The sequence below is a fragment of the Nuphar pumila genome, chromosome 3 (genome assembly GCF_984573655.1).
Source record: "Nuphar pumila chromosome 3, dmNupPumi1.hap1.1, whole genome shotgun sequence".
Lineage (NCBI taxonomy): Eukaryota > Viridiplantae > Streptophyta > Magnoliopsida > Nymphaeales > Nymphaeaceae > Nuphar > Nuphar pumila.
The window spans coordinates 137,371,101-137,390,010 of NC_143251.1; the positions used below are offsets into that span (position 1 = coordinate 137,371,101).

At 36.5% G+C, this 18,910-nt stretch overlaps 1 protein-coding gene across 1 annotated transcript; it reads left to right on the forward strand.

Moving 5' to 3' along the window:
• Positions 1–667: 667 nt before the first annotated feature.
• On the forward strand, positions 668–12,946 carry LOC149844005 (ubiquitin-conjugating enzyme E2 28). The gene is made up of 5 exons (XM_090000244.1): positions 668–865; positions 1,491–1,569; positions 2,882–3,009; positions 10,046–10,150; positions 12,363–12,946. Exons 2-5 carry the CDS (start codon positions 1,500–1,502, stop codon positions 12,504–12,506), a joined length of 447 nt encoding a protein of 148 aa, XP_089856370.1. The 5' UTR covers positions 668–865; positions 1,491–1,499; the 3' UTR covers positions 12,507–12,946.
• Positions 12,947–18,910: the final 5,964 nt, after the last annotated feature.

Genomic DNA, 18,910 nt, shown 5'->3' on the forward strand with positions numbered 1-18,910 from the left:
AGTCACCAAACTTACTCAAAAGGTGACACCCATGGAATTTGAACCTAGCTTATTCGAAAAGGTGAATAGAAATCACTTTTTTATTTCAAATTTTTATTTTATTTTGTAGATCAAATGCTATGGATGTGATTTACATAGTTTGTTTAGTAAAAAACATGTTTTGAATCATGCGATGATGACAAACAATTAAGTTTTTAAAATGATCCAAAAATCAACTACCCACAATGTGCCAAAATTTAGTAACTCAAAAGATCTCAGAAAAGTACTATCTAAAGCTTGATCCTTAGCAAACAGATCTTGTTGAACATATCTATGTGGTTAGCTTGAGTGATGCAACTTGCCCCTATGATTTTTAACTCATTAATTTCTTACCTTCATTAAAATGATCTTTTAAATTGTGAAAGTTCGTTACATGGGTACTGCTGATTATAAAGCTCTCTTTTTTTTTTATCAAGAACGAATAAACCACTCTTGAAAAAATTATTTTTCATTAAACGAACAATATAAATCACACATGATGTGAAAGAAAAATAAAAAAATGAAAATACACGAAAATGAAAAAGCCCGAATTTTACTCAATAGTACGGACACCTCGTTGGCACCAAACTTTTACTGGTTTATTGAACGGCTAAGCACAGAGGCCTAAAAAAGTTATGGCTATCATTACAGAACAAAAGTGAGCAGGTGAACCTGTCCCTCTCTCTCTCTCTCCATCCATTAGAAATTCCCCTTTTGCGTGCGTTGCAAAATTCGTTCCGAGAAGGGGAAAATTTTTGTGGGTGGTGGCCAAAAGATCGAAGTCTGAGGCCTATCATCGATCTCTCGCCGCCCCTTTTCCTCTCTCTGTTGATCGGCGATCGTCGAGGTCTCTCTCTTTGTCTTGTCTCTCTCTTTCTCTCTGTGAAATGTGTTGGATCTGTAGAATAAAGAGTAGGGATTGATTTGGGTTTCGAATGAGTTTTGGGGTTTCAGTTGCTCTAGGGTTTCAATTCTTGTGTAAGAATAGTACTGTGATTTTTTTTTGGGTGCTAAAAGCAAGGGAATCTGGTTTTGGTTGGATATCGGAGATCGGGGCTTCGATTAGTTGGTATTGTGGGTAGGATCTTCGATCGGATTTTGGGGGCGTTTCTCTTCTGGGATCAGGTGCACGGTTCGGTTTTGTGTTTGTGTGGTTTTTACTTGTCGGGGATGGGATTTCTTTGTTTTACGCCGTTCGTGGTGATTTTTGACGATCCATCTTGTTTGGTTTCTAGGGATTCTCCCCTGGATTTAGAATATTCGGTTTGCAAGATTGCTGTTGATTTCTAGGGGTTTTGAGTCCAACTTGAGAATACTGGTTTATTCTGTTTTGTTTTTACCATTTGTTCAGTGTCAAAAGATTATATATGATGGATGCAAATTTGTTCTTTAGATGAGTTTTTGTTTTTATTTTTCCTCATTTTAATGAGAATTGAATGTCTTTTTTTTTTCTTCCGGCGTTTTTCTTTTAGATTAATTCAATGGCGTCCAAACGGATTTTGAAGGAACTTAAGGACCTCCAGAAGGATCCGCCAACCTCATGCAGCGCAGGTACTTGGTTTGCAGCCGTATATTATGATCAAAAGTTTCTTATGTATTGAATATGAAATGTTCTGAAGGCACCAGATTGCATTTCTTGTTAGGCGTTCTGTTCAGAACAGTTTTTCTTTGTCCTTGTTTCTTTGTTTTCATTTTCTGTCGGGAATATTAGTGAACGAAGAGTAGATTTCGATTGTCGTGGTTATTTTTGAGCTGCTGTCTTGGGTACATACTTTTTATTCTTTAAAAATCTTTCCTTTCCTTTGCATCTGCCAGTATAATGAAGCTCGATTCTGAAAATTGTTTTTTTTTGGCGGGTGATACAGTTTTGTGGTTTCCCAGCATTAATTATGAGTAAGATATCGAAGGCAGTTTGCATTTCTCAATTAGTTGGCCCGTTGGTTGGTTCTTGGGCATGATGAGGACTTGTGGCTCTTTCTTTATATGCTTTTTATTTTGATTAAATCTGATCTATCGGTCTTGAGAGGGAAAAAATCCAATTTATTGTTCTTATTTGTTGAGGATACAAGTTATTCATATGGTAGGTTTATTTTTATAAAATTCCTGAAAATAGAAGGCCTATGTCTTTATATTAAATACTGATTATTTGAGTTACACTGTTGTCTTTTGAACGTTGCCTTGGAAATTCAGCTCCAAGATTTCTACCCACAAGTTTGTGCATATTTTGGAAGTGACTATGAATCATTTATCTTGGCACTGACTAGTATGAGGGAAACCTTGGTTTCTAATGAAGAGGAACTCGAAAAACTGGGACTATAAATTCAGGGTACCCAATGAAATTGTACAAATAACATGATAATGCATGGAGGAAAGAAGAACTATGAACATCATGGTTGTTAGATGTTATCATTTTAGCAAGTTATTGCTTAAAAATAATTAAAAACCAAAGGTAAGATCAGTATTAGAACCATGTGTAGCTGAAAGGTCAATGGAGGATAAGATCATATTGCAAAAGTTATGCTTTGTTATCTTAAGTCATTAATGATACTGCTTGGTGGAGAACCTGGAAATACATATATTTGTAATGGTGTTTGCTGATAACCTTTTTTTTCCATTTCTTTATAGTAAGGTAAATTGCTAGTATACATACTGTATATGAAAACTAGTGCTCCTTTGCCTTCCGAAAGGTTTTATTTTGTTGGATGTGCACTGTTAACGTGGTCATGCATCCAGAATTCTTGTTTAGCATTTTTATAGTTGAATTTTCGGGAGCCATATCTAGAGTTGATATAGAATATATTCAATATACTGATGATTAGCATTTATTTCAACATTCTGATGCCATATTATCAATTACCTGTAGGTCCTGTGGCTGAAGATATGTTCCACTGGCAAGCAACAATTATGGGTCCTCCTGATAGCCCTTATGCTGGAGGCGTGTTTCTCGTTACAATTCATTTTCCTCCAGACTATCCTTTCAAGCCTCCCAAGGTTATAATTTGTTTGCTTGCACTGCTTGGATGCATGATTATTAAGTCTCCTTGAGCAAGGATTTTAAACACAATCATCTAAAGCCAATCAAACTTTTAAACATATTTTATATTTACACATGAGGGGCATTCAATTGCAAAGAAGCAAATTTTTACTGCAATGTTTCTCCCTTTGCGACAAAAAATTCTGGGTAGTTTTTAAGACAAATGAACTTTAAGAGATGTTTGGCATAAAATAAGAGACTTTTTATTGGTCCATATGGATGGAGGTATTTCCCTGGAAAGAAGTTGGACTTCCTGGTGTAAGGCTTTTCTCTTTTGAGGGGAAAAAGAGCTTTTTTTCTTTCTTTCCGACACATTTACTTTGCAAACTTTTCACCATGTTTGTTTTGCATAAAGGGAAAGTGTGGAGCCCATAGTTGGGACTTCCTTGGACTAGACTCTTTACTTTTGAGGCAACCCCCCCCCCCCCCCCCCCCCCCCCCTATTTTTCAAACATATCAATGTGGCAAACTTGTCACCATGCTTGAGTTGCATAAGAGGAAAAGTATGGCACCTGCATCCCTTTCCCCAACTGTAACTGGTGCCCTTTAGAGTGTTGGTGTTGGGATGCTTCAATGTTTTGTTGTTGTTGTTGTCATTGGCAAAGTGATGAACACCTACGATATTCAGTTGTCCTATGTGGCATCATGCACATTTACACACAACCGTACCAAGCATGTATTCATAAAAAACTGTCACATAGGCGCAGGTGCGGCGATGCGGTACTTTAAAAAAACTTGGGTGCGGGGGTGCAAAGAGAGTATATATATATATACTATAACAGTTTTAAGCAGAGTTGCCAGTCGAGGAAGCGGGAGCGGGAAACGATACGGGGAGCGAGAAGCGAGACACTTCTAAAATTTTAGGAAGCGGGAAGCGCGAGACGACTTAGGAGCGAACCAGAAAGTGTCTCGGAAGCGACCTAGGAAGCGTCTCAGAAGCGACATAGGATTCGAATGAGAAGCGAAAGGAAAGCGAATAAGAATCGAAAGGGAAGCGAAAATGTAATTATATATATTTATTTTATCAAAAAATAAGATTTATGTCATCATTGACAAAATAAAACATGTATCTAAGACAATAAATAATATATATTGCAATTATCTAACAAATGCATTATTTGCAACTTTCAAGCATTTAAAAAATATTACATCAAGAGAAGATCATAATTCACATTCCTGTTGCAACCATTTAACAAATGCGTGCAAGTACTAAATGATGCATTAAGAAAACTAATAAATTTGATTAAAAAGCGTACATTTTTCAATGAAAGAATCAAATGACTTTATTGTTGTAAATCTTGTGATCTCTGCAATATAGAAAATGAGAAATCAATAAACTCAAAGATTACATAGAGATATGGTTAAATTTTTAAGCTATAAAGTTTTAAACTGTAAATTATAAGCTATAAAGTTCTAAACTATAAACTTAAAATTAACATAATCCACTACTTCACTTCATCATGCAAGGTTTAAAATAAACGTACATATCAAACCAACAAAATATTACAAGACTATGACAAAAAAAAGTAACATAAAAGTTTTTAAGTTGGACTACTCCAACTACATCATCAAAAGAATAATTAAGAATTCAAGAGTTCATTAATCTGTCATATTTCTCTTCCCCTTCAAGTTAGTAATAGATCGAGAACTTTCTGCATCATCACATGCTTCTTGCCTTTTGCTCCTTCCTTCATTTCCTATAATGAATATGTTAAAAAATGAAAATGTTCAAAAACCTTAATTTAAAATATAAAAAATACATATATAGAAAAAATAAAAATAAAAAATACATATATAGAAAAAATAAAAATAAAAAATACAAGATCAACGTACCTTGCCTAGGTCTCCTGCTAAAGAAATGATCAATTCGGCCTTGAGGAACTGATGGTCGCTCTTGTATATCTGCAGTTCTACTAGCTCTGTTGGATTGATTTGCATTCTCTTCAACTTCATTTGTACGTATGATTATTGGAGGTAATGAAGCTCTTGGTTGTGCATCTTTGGGTTTAGATTTGGAAATAGTGCTTGATTGTTGTGCACTATCATCCAAATCTCTCCAATGCATATCTTCTAATCTCAACGTATTTTCTTATACAATAAAAAGTTCTGGATTGATATCCCATTTTCGACTAGGTCCTTCTTTGTAGCGATTGTTGCATCTTTTTATAACAAGAATATAAAATATGAATGCTAATAAACAATCAATGATAGAAAAAAAGAAAAAAAAATACCAAAACAAAAGTTCAACACAGTTTAATTATACCTGTCAATCAATCGAAGATTGAAATGAATATACACCAAGGTATCAGCACGATCTTCATTGAGCGTATTTCTTTTTAACATTGTGAATATAACTATTAGGTGCTCCACACTCTTTCTACAGAAGGTGTGCTAATAGGTTAAGATAAAACCTTAATGGCTAATGCTCTCAACTCAAGTGTATCACCACCATAAAAACGCCACCAAGTAAACACCAACATTGTAGGATTCAATTCATCTATTCTTGCTGCATTTTGGCTAAATCTTCTACTTCTTGATGCAAAAGCCACAAGTTGTGACTTATAAAGTGTAGAGAACTCTTCATTTTCAGCAGTTATGACTTCAAGCGCGAGCATTGCACCGTCTAAGATATTATTATTCTTTTTTGCAAGAAAATTGTTTAATAACTATAACAAGGAAATGCAAATAAAATAATTAAATCATTAAACTTTAAGCTTTATTAAATAGATAGAATAAAATTTTTACCACGAGAAACTCGTTTGAACCCTTCTACTGCTGGGATCTTGAGATACTCTGACTCGTAATATTTTGGAGTAAGCATGTGGGCTAGACTATGGAGAGGCACATTCACTCTATCCCATCTATTTGAGACAATCTTATGAATCTTTTCATACAAATCTGGTTTATTTTTAGATTGTCTTTGATTTCCCCCAACATGTTGTCCATGCCTTCATATACTTCACCAATTATAGGGCCTTCCTGATCACAAAATTTAATCATCTTATACATGGGTTTTGTTATCAATAATGCTAAACATACAGAATCCCAATATTTTTCGTCAAGAACAGTTGTTTATGTTGTAACAACCCTTTTTTTCATAGTTTCATCCATGCATGATTGCTTTCACTCGCTCCATCTATCTGAAATTACTGTGAGCCTCAAGCTCTTCCTCACATCAAGCAAGTGCTTCAAAGTAGTATAATGCGAAGCAAACCTTGTTTTTACAATCTTTATTAGCTCTAATTTTTTATTGCTTCTAAAAATTGTTGGTGCTTTTGAATGATTTGTGATATACTTCACAATTTCTTTACTTTGCAAATATATTTCTCCCAAACAATGAAACTCATGTGCCAAATCCTTAAAGATCAAATTAAGTGTGTGTACAACACAAGGTGACCAAAAAATATACTTATACGTTTGTTTTAATTCTTCACCTGCTAACTTGCAATTTGCTGCATTGTCTGTAATCACTTACACTACAGTAGAAGGCCCCACAAGTTTAAATCCCATCTTAAAAAACTTGGCAATGTTTGCAGCTGACTGTTGCACGTTAGAAAAATCGCTTGCATATAAGAACATCGAGCCAAAACAGTTTGATGCAAGTATATTTATCAAGTGCTTGTTTTTGATATTTGTCCAGCCGTATGAGACAATGGAAACTCCAAACTCCTCAAACTTTTCTCGAAATTTATTTAACTCTATGTGAACACACTCTTTCTCACTGTCAAACAACGTTGTTCGCGCTTTTTCATATGATGGGGGTTTATATCTAGGCACTTTACTAACTGCAGATATCATCTCTTCCTAATATGGTGATCGAATTACATTGAAAGGTATGCCATTTGCACACAAAAATCTGATAATTTTATGATCTACATTATCTCTTTCTACCTTTTTAAAGGTATCACGAATATCAACTGTGTTTCGGCTTCCACTAGATGATGTAGTCATATTAATAGACTTTTTCGGTTTATCAATTCTTGATCTCTTCAACTCAAATGCACTTGATGAAACCTCCACTCGTCGAACTTGCATCTTAATTTTTCTTGCCAATTTTGCATTTTTTGCAACTACAGACAAAAGGTAATCCCAACACTTTGTCCCTTTAGAGCTCTCATGAGATGTGCAAAAACTCGAGTATATGACCCATGATAAACATTTTTGCAGTGTATGCACATAAAAACCTGGGTCCCACCTTGCTTTCCTTGCCCACTCTTTTTTTGTTTCAATACATGATGCTATAGCACAGTTGTTTTATGCATGCTAGGTGGTTCATCATCTTGGTCATCTTCAGAATAGTAGTCATCTAAGTCATATTCTTCTTCATCTTCCTCATCAAAACAATTTTCTTTTTTGTCCTCAAACTGATATAGACAATCAGAAGACCTCTTGCCCTTTCTTGCATTGTCATTCTGAACACCACTAGATGATTCATGATCCAAATTGTACAAAGAATCATCATCGTCATCATAATTGTCGTGATCATAGCTTGTGATGGTCATTAATGAGGCAAAAAACAGGCAAATATACTTACATCATGAAAGTATAAGAATCAACCTAAAACATTTCAAAATTTTAAATAAGCATCATTCGTAGAGGTGAAAGATCTATCTATAATATACTATGATGAAGCAGACAATTAAAAAGAGAAAAGAAAGGAAGTTCTTTCATAAGTTTGCATTTATGGAAAATTGTTAAACAGGCAAATAAAAAAGAATGTAGATAACAAAAGAGCTCGATTATGCAGTACATCAAGTACCAGTTTTATAAAAAGCCAACTGAAGGCAGGGCCGACTGAAGTCGCCCCTCACTGCTGCCGTGACAGGAATGCTCGAGGAGGGCTTCGGTGGCAGCAGGTAGCCGGAGCTTTGCCGACGACGATGGCTGATGCTTGTCGCAGGTTTTCCGGTGTGCCCTTTTTCTTCGATGCGCACCCAACTCGAGAGAGAGAGAGAGAGAGAGAGAGAGAGAGAGAGAGAGAGAGAGAGAGAGACCCCCTCTCCACTCCCCCTTTATTGGCCCAAACCCCCTCCTCTGCCGAAAGGCGCGGGGTCGGTTACGCCCTGCGTAACCCCCCCCCCCCACCCCCCCCTTTCTTGTTTTTGTTTCAGCTTTATCGGGCAACCCTTATCGGGTTGCCCCTTTTCTTTAAAAAACTGTTATAGGGCACAGCTCGGGTCCGGACCTGAGACCCGTAAATCGACCCCAAACGATATGGATCCACAAGTTGGATCCAACTGTGGATCCTCGGATAAATTTAAAAAAAATTAAATTTTATTCATTTATTATTATTATTATTATTAAATCGTGGTTGATATCATTTATACCTAATTACCTCTTTATGGGTCCTAGATCCGAAATGTGGATCTAGGCCCAATTTGCATATTTTGAAATATTTTGTAACATAAACAAAAATTTGGTAGCGAAAAATTTCGGTTTTTACATCACCCGCATCCACATCGACGCCGGCAACCCTTTAGAAGAGTCCATGTGACAGGTAAAAAGCATTTTTTCTCCTTTCAATTTCCTTTTTCTTTCCTGGAGGCTGGAGCTATGCCTTCTAAGTTCTAATAGATCAGGTAGCCCCTCATGAAGAGCTATTGTATGGGTTGATTGCTCAGCTCTGCATTGTCAACATTCTGGAGGCTCTGCTTGGCATGTCTGCCCTGTGGCAGCTAAAGCATGGCAGAGCTCCCACATCTTTCTTACTGCCCCCTTTGTGCCAGCTACTTGTAGCTACGTTCCCCTGCTTCATGCGTGCTTGTTCAGACCCAGGCTTCTAGGGATGCAAACTGTTCGGATCTGGAACAGCTAAATATGTGGGGATTCGGATCAGAATTGGATCCGGAACAGCCAAAAAATGCAAAACCTCCATCCTGTGTCCGACCCATTTGCATCACTGAGGCTTCACCTTCAGCTTTCTTTGATTAGAAAAGAAAAACACTTAAAACTCTGAAATTTGAGAAATTTGATTTTCATCATAATTTTGTATTCTGGAACAGTTGTATGACATATGACTGTTGAGATTTCAAATCATATTTTCAGATACATTGGACTTTGTTAGTGTGAATGATGAATTATTTTACCCTGGAACTTTTTGGTCCATGCCTTTGTTTCCTACTCACGAGAATTATGGTCAATTTTCTGTGCTGGTAACTGAAACTTTGAATGCTTGAAGTCAACCATTAAATGGGCTTATTCATTATCTTTACAGATTTGGCCCATACACAGACAAACATTCACCCGAGCATAAAAACATGCTTGCAAGTCATATTTTTAGGTTTACATTTAATTGGTATCTTTTGTAACACCGACTTTGTTAGTGTGAATGGCAAACTATTTTTAACATGAATTTTTTGGGCAATATTATTGTACCCTACTCTTGAGAATTAGGGTTTTCTGTGCTAGTGATTGGAGCCTTTGAAACCTTGAAATCAGCCATTAAATGATCATATGGGTTAAAAGCAGTTTTGCCTCAATACACATGCAAACACTCATCTACACACACAAATATGCATGCAACACAGGAGGGAGGGAGGTATTTTCTTTTCATCAGGGAACTGTGATACTTTCGGAGGTATGTCTCTTATTCATGGAACATTGATATTAGGGAGATGTCCAACAAAATTGATTTGTTTTGGTTTCTAATCTGGAAAGTGCAACCTTAGGAATGTATGTTACTTATTCAATGAGAATTGAGATAAATGGCTATATGTTGCTATAAATTTCATCAGAAAGATGTCCAACAAAGTGGATTTTTTTGGGGTTCTCATCTGGAAAGTGCAACCTTAGGAATGTATGTTTTGGTTACTTGGAAATAAGATTGTGTTTATGCTTGCATGCATGAAAATGTCTTTCACCACTAAGAATTCTCGCATATGGTGATACTATTTTTTTTTTCTAGTTTGCTATATTTGCTTTTTGTTTCTCCATTGTCGGATTCATTTTTTATATCATGCATGGTGTAAGAGGGCTCTATTTTTTGAATTTCAGGTAGCATTTCGTACTAAAGTCTTTCATCCAAATATCAACAGCAATGGGAGCATTTGCCTTGATATACTGAAAGAACAGTGGAGCCCAGCTCTGACTATTTCAAAGGTTTGCTTTCATGTTAAATTATGAGTATCTGGCCAGCTTGTATTTGAAGTTATTATTCTTTATATTGCTTCTTAATTTTTATGTAAAATATAACATCCCAGTCGTGTAGTTCACTCTAAGAGGAAGTAAAAAAATGGAAGCATATGCACAAACAGTAAATATCACACATTTATAATATTAGAAAATGCAAAACCACTTCATTCTAAGAGAAGGAAGGTCATGCTGTATATCTTTGCAGTTTTATTTGCAGCTTCTTCAATGCACTTTACAATTAAAACCCAAACTTACTGAAAATGTTTCTCTAAGAGATTTCATTATTATTTTTTCTGGGATGTCCATCTTCTCAAATCTCTAAAAAAAAATCAGAACCTTCTCAAATTCCATCTGTTACTTTCTGAAGTCCCTTGTTCATTAATCATTTATTTAATAGCTCATCTGTCATCATGTTGATTAGCTGATCGGTTGGTTATGAAACTCAAGAACAGTGCTTCTGGTATTTTGCTATTTATTCTCCAAACAGTGCCTTTCCAAATCCGTGGTTTAGTCTGTTCTTGTGGTTAGTATCAGTTGAGGAAGTACCCACCCAATCCAATGTGAAAAGAGGAGTTGTTCTTTGGCAAATTTAAGTTGAATTAGATCTTCATGCATTGGACTTCTTGAGGATTTTGATTCTCTGCGTTTGACTGTTATTTTCTATTGTATGATTAATGAGCTTTACTATGTTTGTACTTTCAGTTTTGCTTTAATTTTGTTTAAGGTTGCTGTCGTTGCAACCTCTGTTCGTGAAAGTTTTTACTTTCCCTCAAAAGAAAAAAGAACAAGCTGCAAACAGTGCCTGGGTTAACATTGCAGGAAGTTAAAGCTTTCTCCATGAAGGAGACCTTTTGAATCAGCTGTGAAAAAGTGGATCTCCCTAGGGGAAACAAGTGGATCTGCCATCATAGTGGTTTTGAGTAGAATAGGCCTAAGGAGATGTCAAAATTTTAATTCTATAACTGCTGTGATTAAACGGGTTCGGTTAAGCGTTGACATCCCTAATAAGAAGTATGTTCAAGATCAATCTGGACTTTGGAAAAGCATATCATGAAGTTAATAGGTGTGGCCTTTTATTCACTCTTGGAAGTATGATTTTGGTGAGATGTAGAAAACATGGTCATGGTCATGCTTAGCTTCATCATAGAATTTGTATCAAGGGAGGTGGTAAGAGAATCTTTTGTGTTCTCCTTTACATAAAAAGATCTAGGGCTTAGGAATCTGAGTATTAGCTCCTGGCGGAATTCAAACCTCCTTACACCTTGTTTGTTGTTATATTTTTGTTGCTCTACCATATATAATTCTAACATGTACAGAACTATTTTCCTATTTGAATGCTTACACTCAAACTAAATCCTTCTAAGCCATACCTATTTGACCATCATATATTTTACTCATTTTCTGCTTTTTTAACCTTACATTGTGCATTTTGTGTTTTTTTTTTTTTTATTTAAAAATACCTTGTGTATTTTGTTTGTTTCACCACCATACAAGCTCAGCTTGTCTGGTTATTAATAGTTGATTGTGAAAGATGCTAAACCATAGAGCTAGTCATTTTCTATCTTCCTGTGTTGCCACAAACTTGTCATCATATTTACTCCAGTAGTTTGGTAAAAGTTGTGTTTCATTTTTTATCCTTACATTGTGCATTTGTTCGTTTCACCACCATACACTCTCAGCTTGGTCCCATTACTGATACGTAATTGCAAAAGGTGCCAAATCCCTGAGCTAGTCATCCTCTGTTCTGTGTTGCTGCAGACTTCTGCTCTCATATTTACTCCACTGGCTTGGTAAAGGTTGTGCTATCTTAGCTGAAGTCTCATTCAGTTTAAATTCTGCTGGGCACTATCCTCCAGCTTGCTTATTACAATCGGAACTTTGCGAAGTTTATCTAGCCTCACATATGTGGCTTGCTGACTGATAAAAAAAAGAATAAAAAATCATGATATGCACTATAGGGCCTGAAATGTACAACTCCGACATAGAACATCAACAGATGAAGAAATAAGTAAAACCATATAGATTTGATAATATGATGCTCACAAGTTGTATTCAGTCTATATCTTGCACAGGGTGGATGGTGATCATCAAGTTGTACATACGTTTTCTAACGCAGTTAGTGGTATCAATTGTTATATGATTTGCATGCTGAAAGTTGAAACCAATGTCTGTTCGGCAGGTTCTGCTTTCTATTTGCTCGCTGCTTACAGATCCCAATCCAGATGACCCGTTGGTGCCTGAGATTGCTCACATGTACAAGACTGATCGGGCCAAGTACGAGTCAACTGCTCGAAGCTGGACACAGAAGTATGCCATGGGCTGATGGGCTTTTTTCTTTGTAGATAAGCAAAAACCTTGGTTGGTTTCTAATGGTAAAAGAGAAACCCTTGGCTTTCCCTCTTATGCCGATCTTAGTCTTCTGAACTGGAAAAAAGGGGAGAGAATTGCACTCTCCGAATGATATGTTGCTTCTTTGTTTTCTGGGGTGCTTGTTTCTGTTTGAACATGTCACTATGCTTTCAGCCCATAGCCTTAGTCTGTTCATTATGTTAACAAAGATCTACATATGCATCATGCCTTGTTGCTGAACCCTTGATCATTCTTCTTATCTGGAGTACCTAGATAACCTCTTCGAGGAGAATTTATCTAGACGGCTATATCTCGTGTGGGGATTTTATGACTTGAATCCTATTAAGTCTAATATGATTAAGAAGTGAATTCACTACATTTATTATAAACAGCTAATTGCGTGCCCCCATGCCTGTGTGTGTGTGTGTGTGTGTGTGTGTGTGTGTGTGTGTGTGTGTGTGTTGGAGAGAGTTGGGTTTGGATAGGCTTGGGCGTTGGTTAGTGGCTGGCTTAGTCGTGGAAAATGTTAAGGGGTGGTGAAAGGTAAGATTGATATCTTAAAAGTGAAATGACCCATTTGGGAGTAATGCATATTTTGGACAATTTTAATACCATTGGGACGTGGAAATTGGTCACCCCATGGTAATGATAGAATTTGCCAAATAGGAATATTAACCAAATGCATGCTGTTAATGTTCATGGTTGTTTTTTTTTGTGGATTTTAACAAGTGATAATTTTCACTCCTACCAAATGGCAAATTGCATGATGATTCTTTATGTTGGTGGCCACTGTTATAGATGATAAAATACATGCACGCAAGTTTAGTGGTTATATGTTGGTGGCCAACGGGGGCTTCCGCTTGTCTGGTAGGAGCAGCTAGTGCACGTCACCTTGTGTTGGGACGTTGCAGGTTCAAAACACAATGGTATAGTTGTAGAACTGGTAGGGGTGTGAAAAGATCAGGTGCAATATGATTTCACAAGTATTTGTGCATTAATCTCCTGATCACCCTCCATCTTGGGGACAGGCCTGTTATAGGTGTGGGGGCCAAGACCTGATGGATGGTGATCGGGTGCTTAATGCACAATTTTTGTGTAATCATATTGCAACCGATCCTCTCTTGGTAGGGGTCCGCCTAACCCCAAATTGCCTTTCAGAAAAAAGGTTCAGTGATTATAGTTTAAGCGGCAAAAAAAAAAAAAAGTCTTGGATGCTTATTTTTTAAAAATTTACCAAAATATTCTTTCTGGTAATAATTATATAAGCCACTAAAACATTATTTATTTTTGCTGGGGCAAATAGTTTTGTGCCTTACGTGACCCACCCCTAAAAGCTATGATCACATCCGTGCGCCAGCAGGGTTTGATCTGGTGCCTTCATCTCAGTACTCGTTGGTTGCCCGATAGGTCTATAGTTATTTTTTTCCTTGAATCAACGATTTTCCCTTTTTCTTGAACAAAAGGTTCCCCTCGTTTTGCACGAACAATTAGACTTAATAATTGCAGTGTTATATTTTGTTAATTTTTCTTGCTTTCTGTATAGTGTTAACTCCATTTAATTTTATTTATTTCTTAATTACTAGCCTTTTTTAATTGGTATTTTTTTATGCTTTTGACTTTTGGTTATTATGGTTGCAACCTTGTATTCGATAAGTGCTTTAGGGATGGAATGGGATAGCTGGATGATTAGGTAAACTCTTTTATCACTCAGGAGTCTCGGGTTCAAATCCCCAACGTATCCTCCTATTTGCCTAAAAAAAAAAAGGCAATAAATGCTTTAGGTAATTTATTCTGTGATGCGTTCAAAGGTCCCTTTGGGGCGTGTTTGATGGCACCCATCAAACGCTGGACGCGGCAATCATGCCGATCGCACGTCCACTGCGTTTGTCCACCCTTATGATGGGAATAGGGATGGTGGTAACACTGCTTAAATCTCTCTCTCTCTCTCTCTCACCTGTGCAGCGGCCAGACAGTGAGAGGCCGATAGCAAAAGACCTGTTTGCTCTCTTTCTTCCTTTTCTTATTTCTTCTCCTTCATCGTTTCTCTCTTTTCCTCCTTCTTCCTTCTAATTAGGGCTCACAATAAAAAATTTCTTTGATTAGGGCTTTGCATCTGCAAGAGGGCTTAGAATAAAAAATGTCTTTGATTAGGGCTTTGCATCAGCAAGATGGCTCAGAATAATTTATTTATTTATTAGGGCTTGGCAAGTTTTGATGTAGTGTGGGACTAGTAGAGCTGGTGACAATAACTCAGCATGGTTTGGCTCGTCACAAGCTCATTCATAATCAGTTCATATAACTGCTGATCGGGTTCGTGAGAAGCTCGTTTAGCTTAAATGAGTTGAGCCTAAACACAGGGTGTTCAGCTTGGGTGAACTTGTATAAATAAAATATGTATATATTTTATATGTAATATATAAAGAAAAGAATGCACAGAATATATATATATATATATATATATATATATATATAAAGAGAGAGAGAGTATAAATAATATGAATATTTTATATGAACAAACTCGAGCTTGGATCATCTCATTCGGGCACGAGCTAAGCTCAAGCTCAGTCAACTAGTAAACGAGCCGAGCCTAAACATGTCCTGTTCAGTTTATTCTATTTTTTTACCAGCCCTAGGTGCAATGTTTGATAGCTGGATATATGTAACACATTTGGTCGTACCCACATGACTATAAACGTCTATTTTCTTTTGTTTGGTTTTTGTGTGTGTGAAAGTAACCTTATATGTGTGGTCTAAATGTTTTGTTTAGTTGGAATCAGCTCTTGGATCGTTCCATTACTATACATGGACATGTTTTTATAAGACCTAAAAAATCATTGGTGTACAATGTATGATACTTTGGCAGGGTTGAAAAACACAATTCAAGAGCCGATCCCTAGCATTTGGAACATGTTAAACGCATCTATCAGATCCAATTGGATCAAAACAACCTGTGCCAATGATTTTTACCAAATGTTATCCCTATATATAGAGGTTAATATTTGGTGCTATTGAAAGCACATAACTATTGAGTATAAATAACTTTTTTTATATTTTTAATTTTTTTTGATAGATGGAACCTTATGGATGTGATTTACAAGTGTAATTTAATAGAACACAACTTTTGAATCATGTGATTGTTATATGTAAGCAGGTTTTTTTAAGTGCTTCAAAAATCAAAGGTCTCTCAATGTACTAAAATTTCATAACTCAAAAAACCGTATTTTAAAACTAAAAATAACACTGCCCAAGGTTTGATCCTTAGCAAACAAGCCATGTTGAACACATCTGTGTTGTCAGATTGAGTGATAAAGCTTGAACTTATAATTTTCAGCTCAATAATTCCTTGCCTTCAATAGCACCAAACAGAAAACCTTATTTAGCACTGGGTTTAGCACCAAATGGATTTAGCATGGACCCATATATATATATATATATATATATATATATATATATATATATATATATATATCTGTGTGTGTGTGCTAAGAAATCATGCTAGTTTTGATGCATTCCAAACCGCAGAATTTCCTGGACCACTGAGTAGTTACTAGGAGATACTGAGTTTTCACTGATATTGAACAGTTGGATCGATTTTCCATGAAATCAAGAAACTCTGAATATGATCTCTTGCTATTTTTCATAGGACCTTCAGAGGTCCACAAATTCCTGTACTTTTGCTCGCATCCGTACGGGCAATGGAATTCAACATTCAAACTTCAAACGGCGGCTTTTGATGAACTTGGTTGTGTTTCATATTGTGCATAGTGCCGCCCGGATGTCACGGTACGTCTGGTTCTGCATCGGTCATGGAACGACGATCGATGAATTATTCGTTATGGTGGGGCTCGCAAGCAGAAGTTTTAATTTTCTGTTTTTTTTGTTTTTATGATCAGGATCCCTCGCCGAGAACCGGGCCACTTAATGAACCCACCCCAGCAAGGCAAACCCCACTTGGGGGCCACTACCACCCTGCCTTACGTGACCCACCTTCCAATAATGCAGAAGTTTTTTTTTTATATAGTTTGGTCCAATATGGTGGCCCTCAGATTCGTCGGCAACCGATAATAATATAGACTAGTGAACCTAAAGAGCTTCACATTGCACACTGTTTGGCATATATAATTATTTTGCACATGTGATACATGGGAAAAAAAAGGGCACAAAGAAGCAAAAAAAACAAATTAAAAGAAAAAGTTATGCATGTTATTATCATAAGTTGCAAGTTGCAACAGCATGAATTGGAGGCATACCTTTTCCAAAGCAAACAGAGATAAGGATACCATGGTCCCATAGGAAAAGAGCAAGGTCGTTTAGCTTGAAAGAGACAATGCCTCAAGTGGTAATATTTTTTCCCATGGGAAAGTGAAACACTCAATGTGACTGGCCAGCCATCATTCTCTCTTATTTTTGAAATTGGTTATGGATTGGAGGCATACCTTTTCCAAAGAAAACAGAGACAAGGATACCATGGTCCCATAGGGAAAGAGCAAGGTCGTTTAGCTTGAAAGAGACAATGCCTCAAGTGGTAATATTTTTTCCCATGGGAAAGTGAAACACTCAATGTGAATGGCCAGCCATCATTCTCTCTTCTTTTTGAAATTGGTTTTTTTGGTTGGACCCCTTTCCCTTTGACTTCAGTCAGCCAACTTGGGAAGATGGTGTCAAGTGTAGGTGTGAACACCAATGTTGATAGAATTTGCAGGTGAGTTGGACAACGTAGAGACTGCCAAATAGGGTTGGAAGGGATCCTTGTCTTGAGTATTTTACAAAAAGCAGCCTCACTAATCAGCTATTTATGAAAACCACCTAACATTTCAGTAATTATCCTTAGATGCCTGCATTAATAGTTATGTTTAAAAGACACACTGGCTTTCTAAAATAATTCAATCGACTTTTGTTTAGTCTATGAAAATGCCCACATTGTTGATTATTATTTTTTTTCGATTTGTTACTCGAAGAAAAAACGTCTCGGATCAAAGACCTGGTCGTGCTGGCTCAGCATGCTATACCTATAGTTGTCGTTCCAAAAGGGTAAAACTCCAAGGGTAGGACCCTCGCTCCCAGGGCCTATGCTGGGCCTCAACTAGCGTAAGGGGGTGGCGCCTGCAGGAATCGAACCTTGACCACCCGATAGCCAAGGCCCAACCCCACTATGCCAACACCCCTTAAGGCTTCCTCATTGTTGATTTGTTTAACAAAAAACAATAAGATGACAAAAAAGTTGTTCTATAGAAAAGACACCAAACTGTCATTTTTATACCTTAGACGGGTATTTGAAATGCATTCACATAAAGTGCATGGTTGAATGTGATAAGTTAATAACTCAAATGTTGGGTGGTTTTTTGTAAATAGCTAATAAGTTGGGTAGTTTTTTTGTAAATCATTATTTTCCACTGTTTCTTTAGTGAAATTAGACAAGATAAAATTAAAGAATTAGTTTGGTTTGGTAGGTCTTTTTGTCTCTGTTTTGTAGAACTATTCCCTGTGAAGAAAATCTGCCTCCATTTTCTGTTGTTAAATGGAGAGGTCCAAATTTTGGCAGGAGATGAAGGGAGCTTCGTTGAATTTTCATGAAGAATGATGCAGCTTTCAAACTTTGGAGTTGTTCATACCAATTCCATTGGAGAAAATGAAATTCTCTTGATAAATTAACAAATTTACTTATGTTGGGGAAATATCTGCATATATAAATTTTAGAAATATATGAAAAATATGGCAAACAGCTAGAAGAAACCAATTTGAAGAATAAAAAATGACCGTACTGTACAGCTAATTTGACACACTTTCCAAAATACCTTATAATTTTTTATATTCTCCCATGTCCAAAATCGCAAATAACCAGCTTTGGAATGTTCTTTTTACCCTTTGCATGTGTGAAACTCACGAAGTTCATGAGAAATATCGCTATGTTCGTCAGGTGCCACAATCTCTCACTTAAAATGAGGTCCGCACATTTTTTCTACTGTCACGAAGTTTGCTCAATAATATTTGCGAACATCCTTTCAAACTCTAACAAAATGAAGAAGTCCGCATAAAATATATGTGAATTACTTTTTTGACATTTTATCAGCATTTGAAAATACCTCTATAAAATTGTGATAGATTTACAATACAGCTGATATTGTGACTGGTTGAAACTTTAAACAATTGCTTGTGGGTTTGGGCAAAGTATATCCTTTATTCACAAATATGGGTTGGACTAGTCATTCCAAAACAACCTTTTTTTTCAATCTTTCCTTATTTTCAAGTCTTACATATAGAAATTTTATAAAAAACACGTATGAAAGTGAACATAAACCTTTGACTAAGTGTGAACAAAAATCTGACATGGATCTGGATCTTGTTGCGGCCAACTGTCAAGGTCCAACACATTGTGTA

Bases quoted from the DNA above. Each gene is read 5' to 3' on its own strand.
- LOC149844005 (XM_090000244.1), top strand. From the start codon at position 1,500: ATGGCGTCCAAACGGATTTTGAAGGAACTTAAGGACCTCCAGAAGGAT. The intron at 3,010-10,045 runs GTTATAATTTGT...TTTGAATTTCAG, and splicing joins ATCCTTTCAAGCCTCCCAAG to GTAGCATTTCGTACTAAAGT. The intron at 10,151-12,362 runs GTTTGCTTTCAT...TCTGTTCGGCAG, and splicing joins CAGCTCTGACTATTTCAAAG to GTTCTGCTTTCTATTTGCTC.